Here is a 17,103-nt window from a genome sequence, read left to right on the forward strand (position 1 = left end):
CGATAAGATGAACAGAGCCGACTGCCTCCCAGAGCGATCTTTGTGTACAATTGGTGATTTTGAGCACCTGCAAAGATCTCCTGCTTCTTCAGTTAAATCTCCCCTCAGCCCGGGAAGAGACAGATGTCAAATGAAACGCATTGGAGAGATCCAGCTCCCATCGATCCCTTCGATTCCCAGGATCCAAGCTCCTGCAGGAAGAGAGAGGGGGAAAGCCTCTAATGACCACATTTGAAGAGCAGGGAGATTTTCCACTGAGTAACCACTGCGATTTTATAATCCCCTCATTCTGTATGTCTCACTCATACGCCTCCAGAGATCTGGAGTGTGATAATATTTTGGCTTCCCCCGCTCCATGGTTGTGACTAGAGGGAGTACAGCTACGATCGGAATGGACTTTTTCGTAGCAGGTTAGCGGAGCATACTCAGGTTTCTATAATTAGGTCCGGAAAAGCGTTAGGGTTACGGTTAGCTACAATACTCTCCTAACTTGCTACAAAAAGTCACTTTCGGTCATAGCTGTACTCCCTCTATTCACAACCCCGCTCTACCCATCCTCCCACCAACATCCTTCTGTGGTCTGATGTCTGACTGATGCCTCATCTGTTGCAGGGTTTGTTCGCAACACGACAAGCCTGTATCTCCCTTGTCACTCTCTCACGACCCTCTAGTGGGAGTGACATGCAGGTGCAGCCCGCCATGCAGCAATATCTACCCCTCCACCTCTTCTTCCCATCCCGCTGTTGATTAACGATACTCGCCAATGAGGCTTAATCAAAGATGACACATCTGCGATGGCCAGCGAGAGATTTCGTGCTCAGCTCTGTCCTAATCAGCCCGGGGGAGGGAGAGAAGAAGCTCAGTTGAGATGTCATGATGGACAAGAACTGCAAAAACCACTACTGTGAGATGTGACATTCTATCTGTCTCCTGGGAGAGATCCTGTGTTCCCTAAGTTCCTGTGACGGCTTACTCCTACCTTGACAGCAGCCCCCTTCTCCTGCCCTCAAGTTCTTTTCCCTCATAAAGTATTTATGAGGTGTTCTCAGCAGCACATCTCAGCTCTTCAGGTGATTGTTTGTAAGATGTGCTGCGTTCTGGAGGTTATTATTAGAAGTCAAGCAATAATCACAACTCTTGAGGCCCTTTTTACAGTGGAAAAATCGATCCAGAGCTTTGCAGTGTTTTGGCCTACCTCCCCAGGCCCCACCTGACTTTCATCAAAATAACTTTCTCCCACAGCCCCAGTTTATCTACTCCACTAATGCCGTCTGATACCCCCGTCTCCGGTTATTCTGTTTCCAGCATCCTACCCCCCCACAGAGGTGCCTGAGCCTCTTCAGCCCCCTTCTGAGCCAATCCAGCCCCATAGCAAGATCTCTACCCTCCCGTTTACCACTACAATTCCCCTCCGTCTCCCGATGCTTCTTCATAGTGGCCCCTGGGTGGCCAGATAAGCAGTGGAGTGTGGGTAAAGATAATGGCTAAAGTCTAGGCTCTAACGGTGTCTGGTTCTTTGCTGACCCCATTATGACTGCAATAAGCCCTGTCCATTAGGGTCACTGGGCCAAATGCTAGCTTGAGGTGCACACAGTAACAGGTTAGCATTGGGTCCATAGGAAGCCCTAACATAGTGTAACAGCCCTTCCTCCTGCGTGTATTGTAACCTACAGAAACAGCTCTTCCTCATTCAAATCAAATTTTAATACAACCGGTGTAGACCTTAAAGTGAAATGCTTACTTACAAGCCCTTCATAACCAACAATGCAGTTTTAAGGAAAATACGTTTTAAGTGAAAAATAGATACCGTAATTTCCGGACTATTGAGCGCACCTGAATATAAGCCGCACCCACTGAATTAAATATTTTTTTGATTTTGAACATAAATAAGCCGCACATGTCTATAAGCCGCAGGTGCCTACCGGTACATTGAAACAAATTTACTTTACACAGGCTTTAACGAAACACGGCTTGTAACAAAAATAATTAGGCTTTAACGAAACACGGCTTGTAACAAAAATAAATAGGCTTTAACAGCTTGTAACAAAAAATAAACAGTAGCCTACCAAGAAAGTCATTGGTCACCATCTTCCTCCTCCTGTGCACTGAAACCACTGAAGTCATCTCCTTTCAAAAAAAATTGAAAGCGGGAAAAATCCATATATTAGCTGCGTCATTGTTTTAAGCCGCGAGGTTCAAAGTGTGGGGAAAAAAGTTGCGGCTTATAGTCCGGAAATTACGGTAAGAAATAAAAGTAACAAATAAAGAGCAGCAGTAAAATAACAATAGTGACGCTATATACAGGGGGTACCGGTACAGAGTCGATGTGCGGGGGTACAGGTTAGTCGAGGTAATATGTACATGTAGGTAGAGTTGAAGTTACTATGCGTAGATAATAAACAGAATAGCAGCAGCGTAAACGAGGGGGAAGGGGGCAATGCAAAAAGTCTGGGTGGCCATTTGATTAGCTGTTGAGCAGTCTTATGGCTTGGGGGTAGAAGCTGTTGGGAAGCCTTTTAGACCTAGACTTGGCGCTCCGGTACCGCTTGCCGTGAGGTAGCAGAGAGAACAGTCTATGACCATTTTTAGAGCCTTCCTCTGACACCACCTGGTATAGAGGTCCTGGATGGCAGGGAGCTTGGCCCCAGTGATGTTATTCCTTGCAGTCGTAGGCCGAGCAGTTGCCATACCAGGCAGTGATGCAACCAGTCAGGATGCTCTCGATGGTGTAGGACTCTGAGGACCCATGCCAAATCTTTTCAGTCTCCTGACTGTCTTATTGTGCTTGGACCATGATGGTTTGTTGTTGACGTGGACACCAAGGAACTTGAAGCTCTCAACCTGCTCCACTACAGCCCCGTCAATGAGAATGGGGGTGTGCTCGGTCCTCCTTTTCCTGTAGTCCACAATCATCTCCTTTGTCTTGATCACGTTGAGGGAGAGGTTGTTGTCCTGGCACCACACGGCCAGGTCTCTAACCACATCCCTATAGGCTGTCTCAACGTTGTTGGTGATCAGGCCTACCACTGTTGTCATCAGCAAACTTAATGATGGTGTTGGAGTCGTGCCTGACCGTGCAGTCATGAGTGAACAGGAGTGGACTGAGCACACACCCCTGAGGGCCCCCCGTGTTGAGGATCAGCATCGTCGGATGTGTTGTTACCTACCCTTATCACCTGGGGGCGGCCCATCGAAGTCCAGGATCCAGTTGCAAATGGAGGTGTTTAGTCCCAGGGTCCTTAGCTTAGTGATGAGCATTGAGGGCACTATGGTGTACGCTAAGCAGTAGTCAATTCTCACATAGGTGTTCCTTTTGTCCAGGTGAGAAAGGCAGGGTGGAGTACAATAGTGCATCTGTGGATCTGGGGCTGTATGCAAATTGGAGTGGTTTCTGGGATAATGGTGACGATGTGGGCCATGACCGATCTTTCAAAGCACTTCGTGGCTACAGACGTGAGTGTTACGGGTCAGTAGTCATTTAGGCAGGTTACCTTAGTGTTCTTGGGCACAGGGACTATGGGGGGTGTGCTTGAAAAATGTTGGTATTAGACACCGACAGGGAGAGGTTGAAAATGTCAGTGAAAACACTTGCCAGTTGTTCAGCGCATGCTCGGAGTACGCAACCTGGTAATCCGTCTGGCCCTGTGGCCTTGTGAATGTTGACCTGTTTAAAAGTCTTACTCACATCGGCTGCGGAGAGCGTGATCACACAGTCGTCCGGAACAGCTGATGCTCTCATGCAAGCGTTAGTGTTACTTGCCTCGACGTGAGCATAGAAGTTGTTTAGCTCGTCTGGTAGGCTTGTGTCACTGGGCAGCTGTCGGCTGTGCTTCCCTTTTGTAGTCTAATAGTTTGCAAGCCCTGCCATATCTGACTGGTGTCGGAGCTGGTGTAGTACGATTCGATCTTAGTCCTGTATTGAAGCTTTGCCTGTTTGATTTTTTGTTGGAGGATATAGCGGGATTTCTTATTTCATTGTATTGTAAGGGAAGCTTCTCCAAGGACAAGTGCTCTTCTCATAGAACTACTGTCACCACATTGCATGAAAGCCTTACAGGGATATCTCAATACCCCCAAGTGACATTATGAGGATGTGGCTCATCTAATCAGGGAATCTACTAACTACATTATCTCCAGCTTATAATATTCCTGATAGTTACTATTGCCGGAAGGATATATTCTTGACTATATCCTAGTGGCCTAACCAGGAAAAACATTTTCGATCAAGGTTTTTCTCAAGGGAAGTGTGATAAGTTTTCAATGAAAACATCGGTTTTGTTCGTTTCTTATAGGGACGAGCTAGATCGATAACTGCCTTGTTTACTCTTACAGGCATATTGATTGTGTGCGCACCATCACTTTCAGCTACCTCACTGTCTCTTAGCAGACTTTTTTTGGTGGTAATCAAGATATTTTGTGCTAGGTGGTTGAGTTTTGGACTCCTCAAAGAATCTCAGCCTCCAGAAGATCGTGGCCTGCTTATAAACCATGGGGGGGAGTGTAATGCAGAAATGGTTTCTCTCATACACGCGCTTCTTTCTCTCAAACACACACAACGGCGAGGTCATTAGCAGTAGATTTGCGAGATGTTTAGTCAAATTACGTTCCGGAGGCTGTGGGATGTGACCCTCAGAGCGAGACACTGGCCTCACTTTCTCCTCTCCTCACCAACACCTCCCCACCCCCACCACCAGAACTTCCTCTGGGTCGGTGTTGTTTTCAATTAGCAACCTCATCTCTCACAGAACTGCTGTGTCAAAAAAAAAAAAAGTCGTCCCTGTTTTCATTCAAGTTACGGTTCAGCTGTACCTAATTAGCTCATACCATCTGAAGCTAAAGCTACAAATGGCTGTGAAAAGGTAATTACGTTTAACCACTCCAGAAGGAACTTGAGGCGATTTCATCTCCTTCTAGGGTGACTCTCTTCTGTTTTTCGTAATTAGGGGTAATTGCAAAACTTATTTTAACCATAGATGAGTGACTTGTGAATGCAGTGTGTGATTGTGTGGCTAAGCAGGTTTGTGTCAGTTTGAGCATTTATCCCAAAAGGCTGTCCTAAACCGAGGATGAAACATTTTACTACTATCCCTCGCCGTCTGTGCTCTGTACCCCCTACACAGTGTGATTTTCAATGGAGCCGTTTGAAGTACTGCAGCTGACGTTTTTGTAGTGTGTTTTATAAGCCCCTCTCGTTTCACACTGTGTCTCTCTGACATTGTTGCTGCATAATTTCATGGCGCTTTTAAAGTTGAAGCATTTTACTTCAGTCATAGTGTTTAAATATGATTGAATTGGTTTTATATGGTGCCACTGCGAATTTCCATGTATTACTGTTGCAGGTGTCTGTGGTCTACTGTTTGTGTTGCAGGTGTCAGCGTGGGGAGGATATGTCTTCATCATCAACCTGATCCCTCTGCATGTGTTTGTGCTCCTGCTCATGCAGCGCTACAGCAAGAGGGTCTATATCGGTGAGTGACCACAAACACTTTCATCTGATAAAGAGATCTGACCATCAACCCCCTCTTCATAGGTTGCACCTCCGTCACTCGGTCACATCATGCCATTGTTATGAACGTTCTCAAGCCGCCCTCTATCAGCGGCGCCATAGTGGTGCCCTAAAGTCGTGATTAAACCCATTCATTCTGGACGGAGGCTAACTACTGTTTAGTCTAAACTACACTATAGTGCCTGGAAATACGATTACGTTGCCAAAGTAGTCGAATGTTTAGTAGGAAATAACTTTGCCAGCTTTATAATGTCGTCAAATTTACTTTAGACAGATGGCAACGTTGTCATTAGCTAGTAAAGCTCGTCAAAATAGCGAGCAATGCTAACGGTAGCTAGCTAAAATCCGGTGTCCTTCCCTCAATCTTAGCTAACGTTATACTGCATCTAAAGTCAATCTTGCGACATCAAAAGATTTTCCTACGAAGTATTTGCCTCCTTTTGAATGGCATTGTATTGTATTTCCAAGCCACTATACACTTGATGAAATCTTCATCCGCGTTCATTGACGATGCATTGTGTAGAATGTTCAGTTGGGCATCAGTAAAAAACGAACGTTCAAAACATGCAACCCATGGATATGTGACCGCAAACCTCTATCTGCTAAAGAGATGTGACCGCACGCACCTGTTTTCCTCGAACCACTAACACCGGTTTGCTCTTTTGAATACGACTGCAAACAGAACACTTTAATTTGGGGGGGGGGGGGTTAATTATTCTGAATTTGACTGCGAGACAGAACATTGCAGAAATGCTGCAGCATCGTAAGCAGTACATATTTAGCTGAGCTGAAGGAACAGCAGGCTAGCTGGGTCAAGGTAAATGGTCTAGCATCAGTTACTCTTGATTGTCCGTATTACTCACGGTAAACAGTACCCCATTCCAGGGTGATTTGAAAATAAATGACGACCCTATTTAAAGAGGGCCTCGACCCGCTGTACTCAATCTCTCTGCATTTTCCCCAACAAAGGATTCCACCCTTCGACAATAACCAGCTGTTAATGCAGACTATCTTTGCATTGTTGTGAGATATTTATGGCTTCGAATGCAGAGGCTGTCAACCTCAAGCACCCTTTTTAATAGAAGAGGGCTTTGCATAGTTATTCAAGCAACCATCTTGTGCAAGGTCTTGCTCCTTAAAGTGCTTCATAACCATCTCGTTTTGATCTAGTTTTAACCTTCCTCCATCTACAATAGAGAAAGCTCTTCTAAAAACGAGATGCCTCTTTGGCATCGGAGCTTGCCACAATGAGTCCCTCTTGACCAAAAATGCAGTTCTATTTCACACAGTTCATTACTTAGCTCCATCAGTCAGCAGGCGATAATGAATCATGGTCGGGGGTGCTCAGGGCTAGTCACAGCCACTTCAAAAAGCTCCCGTGTTCAGGAAAGTATAAAATCTTAATTAGGGCACACTACTTAGAATCAGCCCCCCCCCCCAGCTACAAAGGTGGGAGTTCTACTGCCGGCTCATGTTAGGCCCCCCGCTGCACTTTTCTTTTCCCACGTCTATGTAAATTGCTCCAGATAAGACGTTATTGTATTTACGCCAACTCAGGAGTTGCATTGAGAAAAATCAATTCATAAGAAATACCTCTAACTGAAGTGATAGTGGCTATTGAATAGAACAGTATCTGTTTGACCTTTTTTTGTTTGATCTCTCTCTCGATCCCTTTTCTTTGTCTCTTTCTCCCTCAGCTTACAGCACTTTCTACATTGTGGGCCTGGTGCTATCCATGCAGATCCCCTTTGTGGGCTTCCAGCCAATCAGAACCAGCGAGCACACGGCGGCAGCAGGTAAGCCTCACCACCTTTTTTTTTTTTTGTCTCCTGAGCGCACAAAACGACTCGCCATTAGAGACACACCGCTTTTTCATATAACCAGGTATGTCTCGTTGAGAGAATCGATTTTTCAACCGAGACCTTGGACCATGACCAAGCAGTTGTGTTCTCTTGTATGGGCAGTGCCTTAACTATTTCGTTGATGCAAGTTAAGTGTTCCTGTCTCGCCAACGGTCCCAGCTTCTCCCAGACAACATTTAGGTGGCATTCCTTTATTCTGGAGGGTAGTAACAGCTAGGGGTGTGAGTTTTTAAACGTTAAAATGAAAGCAGGCTATAACACGGCAAGTAATGTAACTAGACAATAGGCTATAAAGGCCTGGGTAAGTTGTGTAATTTAAATAAAACCTGAGAGAAAGAGGCAGACAATGTTCATTTGGTGAGTTTGCATGGCAGGAAAGGCGAGACATTGCGAGAGAGATTACGGTTCTTTCTGTCTGCCCCCTCCCCTCTCTCCCTTGCACTGTCTTGCCCGGTCTTTCTCTTCTCTAATGATGCGAGTGTGTCTTCAGTCTGTTGCGTGTAGAATAACCTAGCCTATTCATTGATAGGCCCTGCTTTACTGAAGTTGCGAGACATTGCTAGCCAATATATTGCGAGACACAGCATTCCAATTACGAGATACAGCTTTGGATTACAGATAGATAGGCCTAGGTCACGGTTCTGACTCTGTCCGCCTGGTGTCTGACCTGCCTATACTGTACCCCTCCCCTCTCGCTATGAAAGATGCACGTTTTCTTTTGTTCTCAGCAGTACAGCAACTAATCTGTCTAGCAGAATCGAATCTTGACCCCAAGAAGCTACGTGCAAGGGGTGAGGAATAAATTATTTTGGAGTCGACTCCACCACTACGTCATCGCTAAGTTGGAAGAAAAAGGTCCGAGTCCTGTATGGCGATACTTTGCAAAGTTAAATGAGAAGGTGATGAAATGCAAACTTTGATACAGTATTGGTAGTACAGGTGTGCAATGCTTAGCCATCTGAAAGGGACTCATTGTGAGACCCAAACCGCTGCTGTCAGTAGCGCAGCTGCATTGTGAATTAACGTGGAAGTTTTCTCATCGTTTTAATGGAGAGACACTTTTTTCCCCCCTCTGTTTTGAACGTTAAGAAAGAATGTCCGTTTGTCATCATGCAACAGGATTACATGGCTCTGCAGCATCCATTTCAGATTCCTCTTAGTCTAATGTAGCTTCAGTCTGATTTCTGATGTGGTGTTTGTTACCGGGATGACCAGGGCAACACAGCATGTTGGCGTCATGGGCTTTGAGGAAGGCACCAAGGCTCTCTCAAAGGACGGGCTTGTTTGGTGTCGGGCAACAGCTGCTCGTAACATCTGGCGGAGTGTCTACAGCAGCAGCCACCGCCCAGCAGAGTGACGGGCGTTGTTAGTGTCACCCGCTCTCTGGGTTCTGGAGGAGTTATGACCTTGGAATGCTCCTGGGGGGGTCGGAACTTGGAAGTGCTCCTCTGTTTTGTGAAGAAAGGAAGTGAAGAAAGGAAGTGAAACGGGGCTCTGTTCAATCAGTATGAAGTTCCACAAGAGAGGGACATCAGAGAGAAAAAAACGGATCCCATTTAGCCTGAACTGTTATTCAAATATTTGAAAAATAAATAATATTTAACCAGGTAGGCCAGTTGAGAACAAGTTCTCATTTACAACTGCGACCTGGCCAAGATAAAGCAAAGCAGTGCGACAGAGTTACACATGGGATAAACAAACGTACAGTCAATAACACAATAGAATAAACTATATATAGTGTGTGCAAATGTAGTAAGATTAGGAAGGTAAGGCAATAAATGGGCCATAGTGGCGAAATAATTACAATTTAGCATTAACACTTGAGTGATAGATGTGCGGATGATGTGCAAGTAGAGATACTGGGGTGCAAAAGTCAATAACAATATGGGGATGAGGTAGGTAGATGGGCTATTTACAGATTGGTTGTGTACAGGTACAGTGATCGGTAAGCTGCACTGACAGCTGATGCTTAAAGTTGGTGAGGGAGATATGTCTCCAGCTTCAGTGATTTTTGCAATTCCTTCCAGTCATTGGCAGCAGAGAACTGGAAGGAAAGGCGGCCAAAGGAAGTGTTGGCTTTGGGGAGGAACAGTGAAATATACCTGCTGGAGCGTGTGCTACGGGTGGGTGTTGCTATGGTGACCAGTGGGCTGAGATAAGGCGGGGCTTAACTAGCAAAGATGGCCTGGAGCCAGTGGGTGAAGCGAGGGCCAGCCAACGAGAGCATACAGGTCGCAGTGGTGGGTAGGCGACCAAACGGATGGCACTGTGATAGACTACATCTAATTTGCTGAGTAGTGTTGGATGCTATTTTGTAAATGACAGCGCCGAAGTCCAGGATATGTAGGATAGTCAGTTTTACGAGGGTATGTTTGGCAGCGTGAGTGAAGGAGGCTTTGTTGCGAAATAGGAATAGATTTAACTTTGGATTGGAGATGCTTAACGTGAGTCTGGAAGGAGAGTTTACAGTCTAACCAGACACCTAGGTGTTTATAGTTGTCCACATATTCTAAGTCAGAACCGTCCAGAGTAGTGATGCTAGTCGGGCAGGCGGGTGCGGGCAGCGATCAGTTGAAAACATGCATTTAGTTTTACTAGCATTTTAAGAGCAGTTGGAGGCCACGGAAGGAGTGTTGTATGGCGTTGAAGCTCAGTTAACATAGTGTCCAAAGAAGGGCCAGATGTATACAGAATGGTGTCGTCTGCGTAGAGGTGGATCAGAGAATCACCAGCAGCAAGAGTGACATCATTGATGTTCCAGAGAAAAGAGTCCCAAGAATTGAGCCCTGCGGCACCCCCATAGACTGCCAGAGGTCCGGACAACAGGCCCTCCGATTTGACACACTGAACTCTATCTGAGAAGTAGTTGGTGAACCAGGCTATTGAGTCTGCCAATAAGAATGTGGTGATTGACAGTCGAAAGCCTTGGCCAGGTCGATGAAGACGGCTGCACAGTACTGTCTTTCATCAATGGTGGTTATGGTATCGTTTAGGACCTTGAGCGTGGCTGAGGAGCACCCATGACCAGCTCGAAATCCAGATTCCGGAGAAGGTACGGTGGGATTCGAAATGGTCGGGGATCTGTTTATTTGCTTGGCTTTCGAAGATTTTAGAAAGGCAGGGCAGGATGGATATAGCGCTATAACAGTTTGGGTCTAGAGTGTCTCCCCCTTTTGAAGAGGGGGATGACCGCGGCAGCTTTCCAATCTTTGGGGATCTCAGACGATACGAGAGGTTGAACAGGCTAGTAATAGGGGTTGCAACAATTGCGGCGGATCATTTTAGAGAGGGTCCAGATTGTCTAGCCCAGCTGATTTGTATGGGTCCAGATTTTGCAGCTCTTTCAGAACATCAGCTGTTTGGGTGAAGGAGAAGGGGGGGGCTTGGGCAAGTTGCTGCGGGGGGTGCAGAGCTGTTGGTAGGGGTAGCCAGGTGGAAATATGTTGTCATGTATTATTACAGCATCAGTTTGTAGCACATCTAGAGTAATACTACCATCAAATGTTAGTCCTTCTGATTTGAAATGTTCGTATATAAACCTGCTTGCATGAGAGATGAAGGTTACTGTTATAACGTGCCTACGCCAACATTCTGTGATTTGTGTGTGTGTGTCCTGCCACAGGTGTGTTTGCACTGCTCCAGGCATATGCATTGCTGCAGTACCTGAAGAACAGGCTCACCAAGCAGGAGTTCCAGAGCCTGTTCTTCCTGGGGGTGTCACTAGCTGCTGGGGTGTTGTTCCTCACCGTCATCTATCTCACCTACACTGGTGAGTCACTATACCTTACCATTACACATATAGTGCCTTGAGAAAGTATCTATAATCCTTGACTTTTTCCACATTTTGTTGTTACAGCCTGAATCTAAAATTTAGAGTTTTTGTCACAGGCCTACACACAATACCCCATAATGTCAAAGTGGAATTATGTTTTAGATTATTTTTTACAAATGAGTAAGTATTCAACCCCTTTTGTTATGGCAATCTGAAATAAGTTCAGGAGTACAAATTGCGTCCCACCTAGTCAACAGCCAGTGGAATCGCGTGGTGCGAAATACAAATACCTCAAAAATGCAATAACTTCAATTTCTCAAACATATGATTATTTTACACCATTTTAAAGATAAGACTCTCGTTAATCTAACCATCTTGTCCGATTTCAAAAAGGCTTTACAGCGAAAGCAAAACATTAAATTGTCAGGAGAGTACCCTGCCAAAAATAATCACACAGCCATTTTCAAAGCAAGCACATATGTCACAAAAACCAAAACCACAGCTAAATGCAGCACTAACCTTTGATGATCTTCATCAGATGACACTCCTAGGGCAGTATGCTATACAATACATGCATGTTTTGTTCAATCAAGTTCATATTTATATCAAAAAGCAGCTTTTTACATTAGCATGTGATGTTCAGAACTAGCATACCCACCGAAAACCTCTGGTGAATTTACTAAATTACTCATGATTAATGTTGACAAAATACATAACAATTATTTTAAGAATTATAGATACAGAACTCCTTTATGCAATCGCGGTGTCAGATTTTAAAATAGCTTTTCGGCAAAAGCACATTATGCAATATTCTGAGTACATAGCCCAGCCATCACGGCTAGCTAATTTGACACCCACCAAGTTTGGCCCTCACCAAACTCAGAATTACTATAAGAAAAATTGGATTACCTTTGCTGTTCTTCATCAGAATGCACTCCCAGGACTTCTACTTCAACAACAAATGTTGTTTTGGTTCCAAATAATCCATAGTTATATCCAAATAGCTCCGTTTTGTTCGTGCGTTCAAGTCACTATCCGGAGGGTGACGCGCGAGCGCATTTCGTGACAAAAAAATTCAAAATATTCCATTACTGTACTTCGAAGCATGTCAAACGCTGTTTAAAATCAAATTTTATGCTATTTTTCTCGCAAAATAGTGATAATATTCCAACCGCGCGACGTTGTATTCATTCAAAGGCTGAAAGAAAAAAATTGAGAATTCTCATGAACGCGCATCTCCAGTGTCACTGTTCCCAGCCTGACCACTCACAAATTCCCCTGCTGTTCTTCGCCCAGAGACGCGTCATTCCACTTTCTGGCGCCTTCTGAGAGCCAATGGAAGCCTTAGAAAATGTCACGTTACAGCAGAGATGCTGTATTTTCGATAGAGATGCAATAGAAGGATAACAAATTGACAGACAGGGCACTTACTGTATGGAATCTTCTCAGGTTTTGGCCTGCCATATGAGTTCTGTTATACTCACAGACACCATTCAAACAGTTTTAGAAACTTTAGTGTTTTCTATCCAAATCTACTAATTATATGCATATTCTCGTTTCTGGGCAAGAGTAGTAACCAGTTTAAATCGGGTATGTTTTTTATCCGGCCGTGCAAATACTGCCCCCTAGCCCCAACAAGTTAAGAAGTCCCTTAACATGATTTTTGAGTGGCTACCTAATTTCTGTACACCACACATACAATTGTAAGGTCCCTCGGTCGAGCAGTGATTTTCTAACAATGATCTAAGCGGTTTTCCAATGCCTCCCAAAAGAGCACCTATTAGTAGATAAAAATAGATTTAAAAAAGCAGACATTGAATTTCCCTTTGAGTGTGGGGAAGTTATTAATTACACTTTGGATGGTGTATCAATACAGTCACTACAAAGACTCGGGCGTCCGTCCTCAGTTGCCAGAGAGGAAGCAAATCGCTCAGGGATTTCACCATGAGGCCAATGGTGACTTTAAAACAGTTGAATGGCTGTGATAGGACTGAGGATGGATCGCCAACATTGTAGTTACTCCACAATACTAACCTAATTGACAAAGTGAAAAGAAGGAAGCCTGTACAGAATACATGCATTCTGTTTGCAGCAAGGCAATAAAGTAATAAGGAAAGAAATGTGGCAAAGCAATTCACTTTTTGTTCTGAATACAAATGTTATGTTTGGGGCAAATCCAATACAACACATTACTGAAAACCACTCTTCATATTTTCAAGCATATAGTGGTGACTGCATCATGTTATGGGTATGCTTGTCATCGTTGGGGAGTTCTTCAGGAAAATAAATAAATGGAATGGAGCTCAGCACAGGCAAAAACCAGGTTTAGTCTGCTTTCCACTAGACCCTGGGAGATGAATTCACCTTTCAGCTGGACAATAACCTAAAACAAGGCCAAATATACACCGGAGGTGCTAACAAGAAGACTAAAGAAGGTTAGTTATGCATATTCTTAACCGCCACTGCTCAACATTCCTCTCGAGTCCCGACCCACATATGCCCTACTACTGAACAGACACCTGACCCACTAAAGCAGGGCTATTTAATTATTGTCCTGTGGGGCTCAAACGGGTCAGTGTTTTTTGTTTCTACCTCATAGTTAATTGCACTCATCTAAATCAAATCAAATCAAATTTATTTATATAGCCCTTCGTACATCAGCTGAAATCTCAAAGTGCTGTACAGAAACCCAGCCTAAAACCCCAAACAGCAAGCAATGCATGTGAAAGAAGCACGGTGGCTGGGAAAAACTCCCTAGGAAAAACTCTAGTGTTTCAGGTTGGAATCAGTCCCTGGTTAGAATGGGCGACAGTGAAAACCTGAAGCGTTTCGGTTCTTGAGGACCAGAATTGAAAAGCCCTGAACCAAAGGGTCCCTGTTCACTTTGTCATTTTTATTTATAAAAGTTTTTATTTAATGACGGCCTACTCCGGCCAAACCCAGACGACGCTGGGCCAATTGTGCCACGCCTTATGGGACTCCCAATCACGGCCGGATGTGAAACAGCCTGGGTTATATCTGTACACTACCCATACACACCAGTGTCAACCATATGCCAAAAAGTCCTCATAATAACCACTAATGAAAGCGTGTTCAAGTTTCCAGTCCTGTCTATTCATTGTTTGTTCATTTAGGTTACATCGCACCGTGGAGTGGACGGTTCTACTCGCTGTGGGACACCGGGTAAGCATTGCTAACCTTCATTCACTTTCCTATCGATGAAACACTTGTTTAATTGAATATGTGTGTCTGCGAAGGGCTTACGCCATCCATAGTTTCAAAGGAAATGCGAGAATAGTATTTTTCTTCTCAAACACGCTTTGGCTCCATTCTGTACACTAACTGCAGCAGCGTGTCGCCACTAACTGCAGCAGCGTGTCGCCACTAACTGCAGCAGCGTGTCGCCACTAACTGCAGCAGCGTGTCGCCACTAACTGCAGCAGCGTGTCGCCACTAACTGCAGCAGCGTGTCGCCACTAACTGCAGCAGCGTGTCGCCACTAACTGCAGCAGCGTGTCGCCACTAACTGCAGCAGCGTGTCGCCACTAACTGCAGCAGCGTGTCGCCACTAACTGCAGCAGCGTGTCTGCATTAAGCATCGATCAATCGGTTTGTTTGCTGACAGCAGCGCTTTAGCTCTCTCTTTACATTCCCTTTTGAGTCTTCATCTTCCCTGAAGTACCAGATGTTTCTCTTCTATCCTCATCACTCTTTCCCTCCCTCCTGCCCCCTTTCACCCTCTCCAGCTACGCTAAGATCCATATCCCCATCATCGCGTCGGTGTCGGAGCACCAGCCCACCACCTGGGTGTCGTTCTTCTTCGACCTCCACATCCTGGTCTGCACCTTCCCAGCAGGCCTCTGGTTCTGCATCAAGAATGTCAACGACGAGCGTGTCTTTGGTAAGCTGGGGCTCGTTAAAACACACTGACACTCAACATACACATCATTTGAATAAATTTGAATATTTAGAGGGGAATATGGTAATTTTAGAAGAATATGCATTATAGCAAGGACATGTTTTTGATATACTGTACAAACCTGTTCTTAGATGGTGTACTGGAAGAGGAATACACAGCTCCAGGGGCTACACTTGAGCTGGTTTCTGTTTTTCCCTTGTACTTAATTGATCAATTAATGCCATTGATAGCCCCGAAACTGCACATCTGTTCACCCAGCTCTAAATCAGTTTGTCTCGGAATAAAAAAAACACCCTTGAGGATCTGAGGTGTGCACCATGCACTTTTGACATAAATGATCCTGCCTAACCTTTTCCTGCCTCTCTGCCGCCCCCCAGTGGCTCTCTATGCCATCAGTGCGGTCTACTTTGCCGGGGTGATGGTGCGCCTGATGCTGACCTTGACGCCGGTGGTTTGCATGCTGTCGGCCATTGCCTTTTCCAGCGTGTTCGAGCACTACCTGGGGGACGACATGAAGAGGGAGAACCCTCCCATAGAGGACAGCAGCGACGAGGATGACAAAAGGAGCTCAGGGAACCTCTATGACAAGGTCAGTAGGAGTCAGTCCAGGGCCCTTATTCATAAAGCAGGTCAGAGTAGGAGGGCAGATCAAGGATCAGGTTCCCCCTGTCTATCTTATGATCAGTAGGGCTCTAATTTAACAAAGCTAACACAATGGTGAACCTAAGTTCTGGCGGTACCGCTATGCGTTCAAAGGTGTCAGAAATCATTTAGCTATTTTCACAACCAAGAGTGATGGTCGCTGGCAGTGGCACGAAAGGGCTGGGTTTTTAGGATTAAATAAGTTGTAGGTGTGTCGACGCTTGACCCCCTCACTGGCCAATCAGAACATGCTCCATGGCTAAATATGTGACCTACCACCTGTATTCGGTCTGCTTTGAAGTTGATACACTTCTAACGCCACTTTTGAGAAAATGGCCCGTGAATGTTTTTGTACACCTACTGGAGAGCTCTTTGTCTACACACATTCAGCATTCACACCCTCTTAAGCCTTAACCCCACCCCATTTGTCACATGCACAGGATACAGAAGGTGTCAACGGTAAAGTGAAATGGTTACTTCCATAGTGAAGTCTTGTTTAGACATGTAGCTAGCTAAACAATGAACCATAATCCCAACTCTAATGCCGCGTTCAAAACCACTCTGAAACCTCTGACTTCAGTGAGGTTCAAAACAACTGGGAACTCAGGGGGGAAAAAACGAGCTCCGACTGGGGATAAATAATTTTGAACGGTCATCCGACTCGGGAACTCAGGCCACTTTCTAGAGCTCCGACTTTCCGACCTGAAGATTAGTGATGTCTTGATTTCATCTCGTATTTTTCAGAGTTCCCAGTTGTTTTGAACGTGGCAGTACTACCATGCATGCATCTGCAGGTAGCTAAAGCTAACCAACTAGGTTCAATGTTAGCTAGCGAGCTAACATTAGGCTATAACTAGCAATGCAAATGGATTTCTGAGATACAAATAATATCAATACACCTAACCTTAGCTAGCTAACAATATGCTTTACCTGGAAATGAAAATGTCTTTCTGACAAAATGAGAAATGTATAATATCTGAAAATATAGCAAGACTCTTACCCGTATACATGAATGAACGCTTCTCCCTCGGTCATGGTTGCCCTTAGTTTGAAGATGTAATCTGGAGACAGGTGTTTTTACAACAGCCTTCTGTGTTCTCTTCTAGCTTCTCCGCATTTGGCAATCAGGGATTTCCACATCTGATTCATTTTCAGAGTCAGAAATAATCAGCATGGCACGATCGTCCTTCAGAAAGTTGTCCATCACAACTTTGTCCCACTGATCTTTATCGACAATGCCTGTTAACTTCAGGGCAGCAATGTTGAGAGCAGTAGCAATGCTTTTTCATTTATTCATGATATCTTTCAAAAAAAGCCACAGTAGAATGGATATTGAGCAGCTCACGTTATAGACAGAAGCATGCTACATGGCAGACCTTGGCATGTCCAGCCCATCCATTAT

At 44.9% G+C, this 17,103-nt stretch overlaps 1 protein-coding gene across 2 annotated transcripts in view; it reads left to right on the forward strand.

Annotated features, from left to right (window-relative positions):
• Window positions 1–17,103, forward strand: part of LOC115173308 (dolichyl-diphosphooligosaccharide--protein glycosyltransferase subunit STT3B-like) — a 98,512-nt gene that overhangs the window by 69,449 nt on the left and 11,960 nt on the right. For both annotated transcript variants that reach the window (XM_029731292.1, XM_029731291.1), the window contains exons 5-10: window positions 5,369–5,468; window positions 7,204–7,302; window positions 10,991–11,137; window positions 14,275–14,323; window positions 14,887–15,041; window positions 15,437–15,648. In XM_029731292.1, the coding sequence (XP_029587152.1) occupies window positions 5,369–5,468; window positions 7,204–7,302; window positions 10,991–11,137; window positions 14,275–14,323; window positions 14,887–15,041; window positions 15,437–15,648 (762 nt within the window). The remainder of the gene's footprint in view (window positions 1–5,368; window positions 5,469–7,203; window positions 7,303–10,990; window positions 11,138–14,274; window positions 14,324–14,886; window positions 15,042–15,436; window positions 15,649–17,103) is intronic.

This window comes from Salmo trutta, chromosome 34 (genome assembly GCF_901001165.1).
Source record: "Salmo trutta chromosome 34, fSalTru1.1, whole genome shotgun sequence".
NCBI classification, from domain to species: Eukaryota; Metazoa; Chordata; class Actinopteri; order Salmoniformes; family Salmonidae; genus Salmo; species Salmo trutta.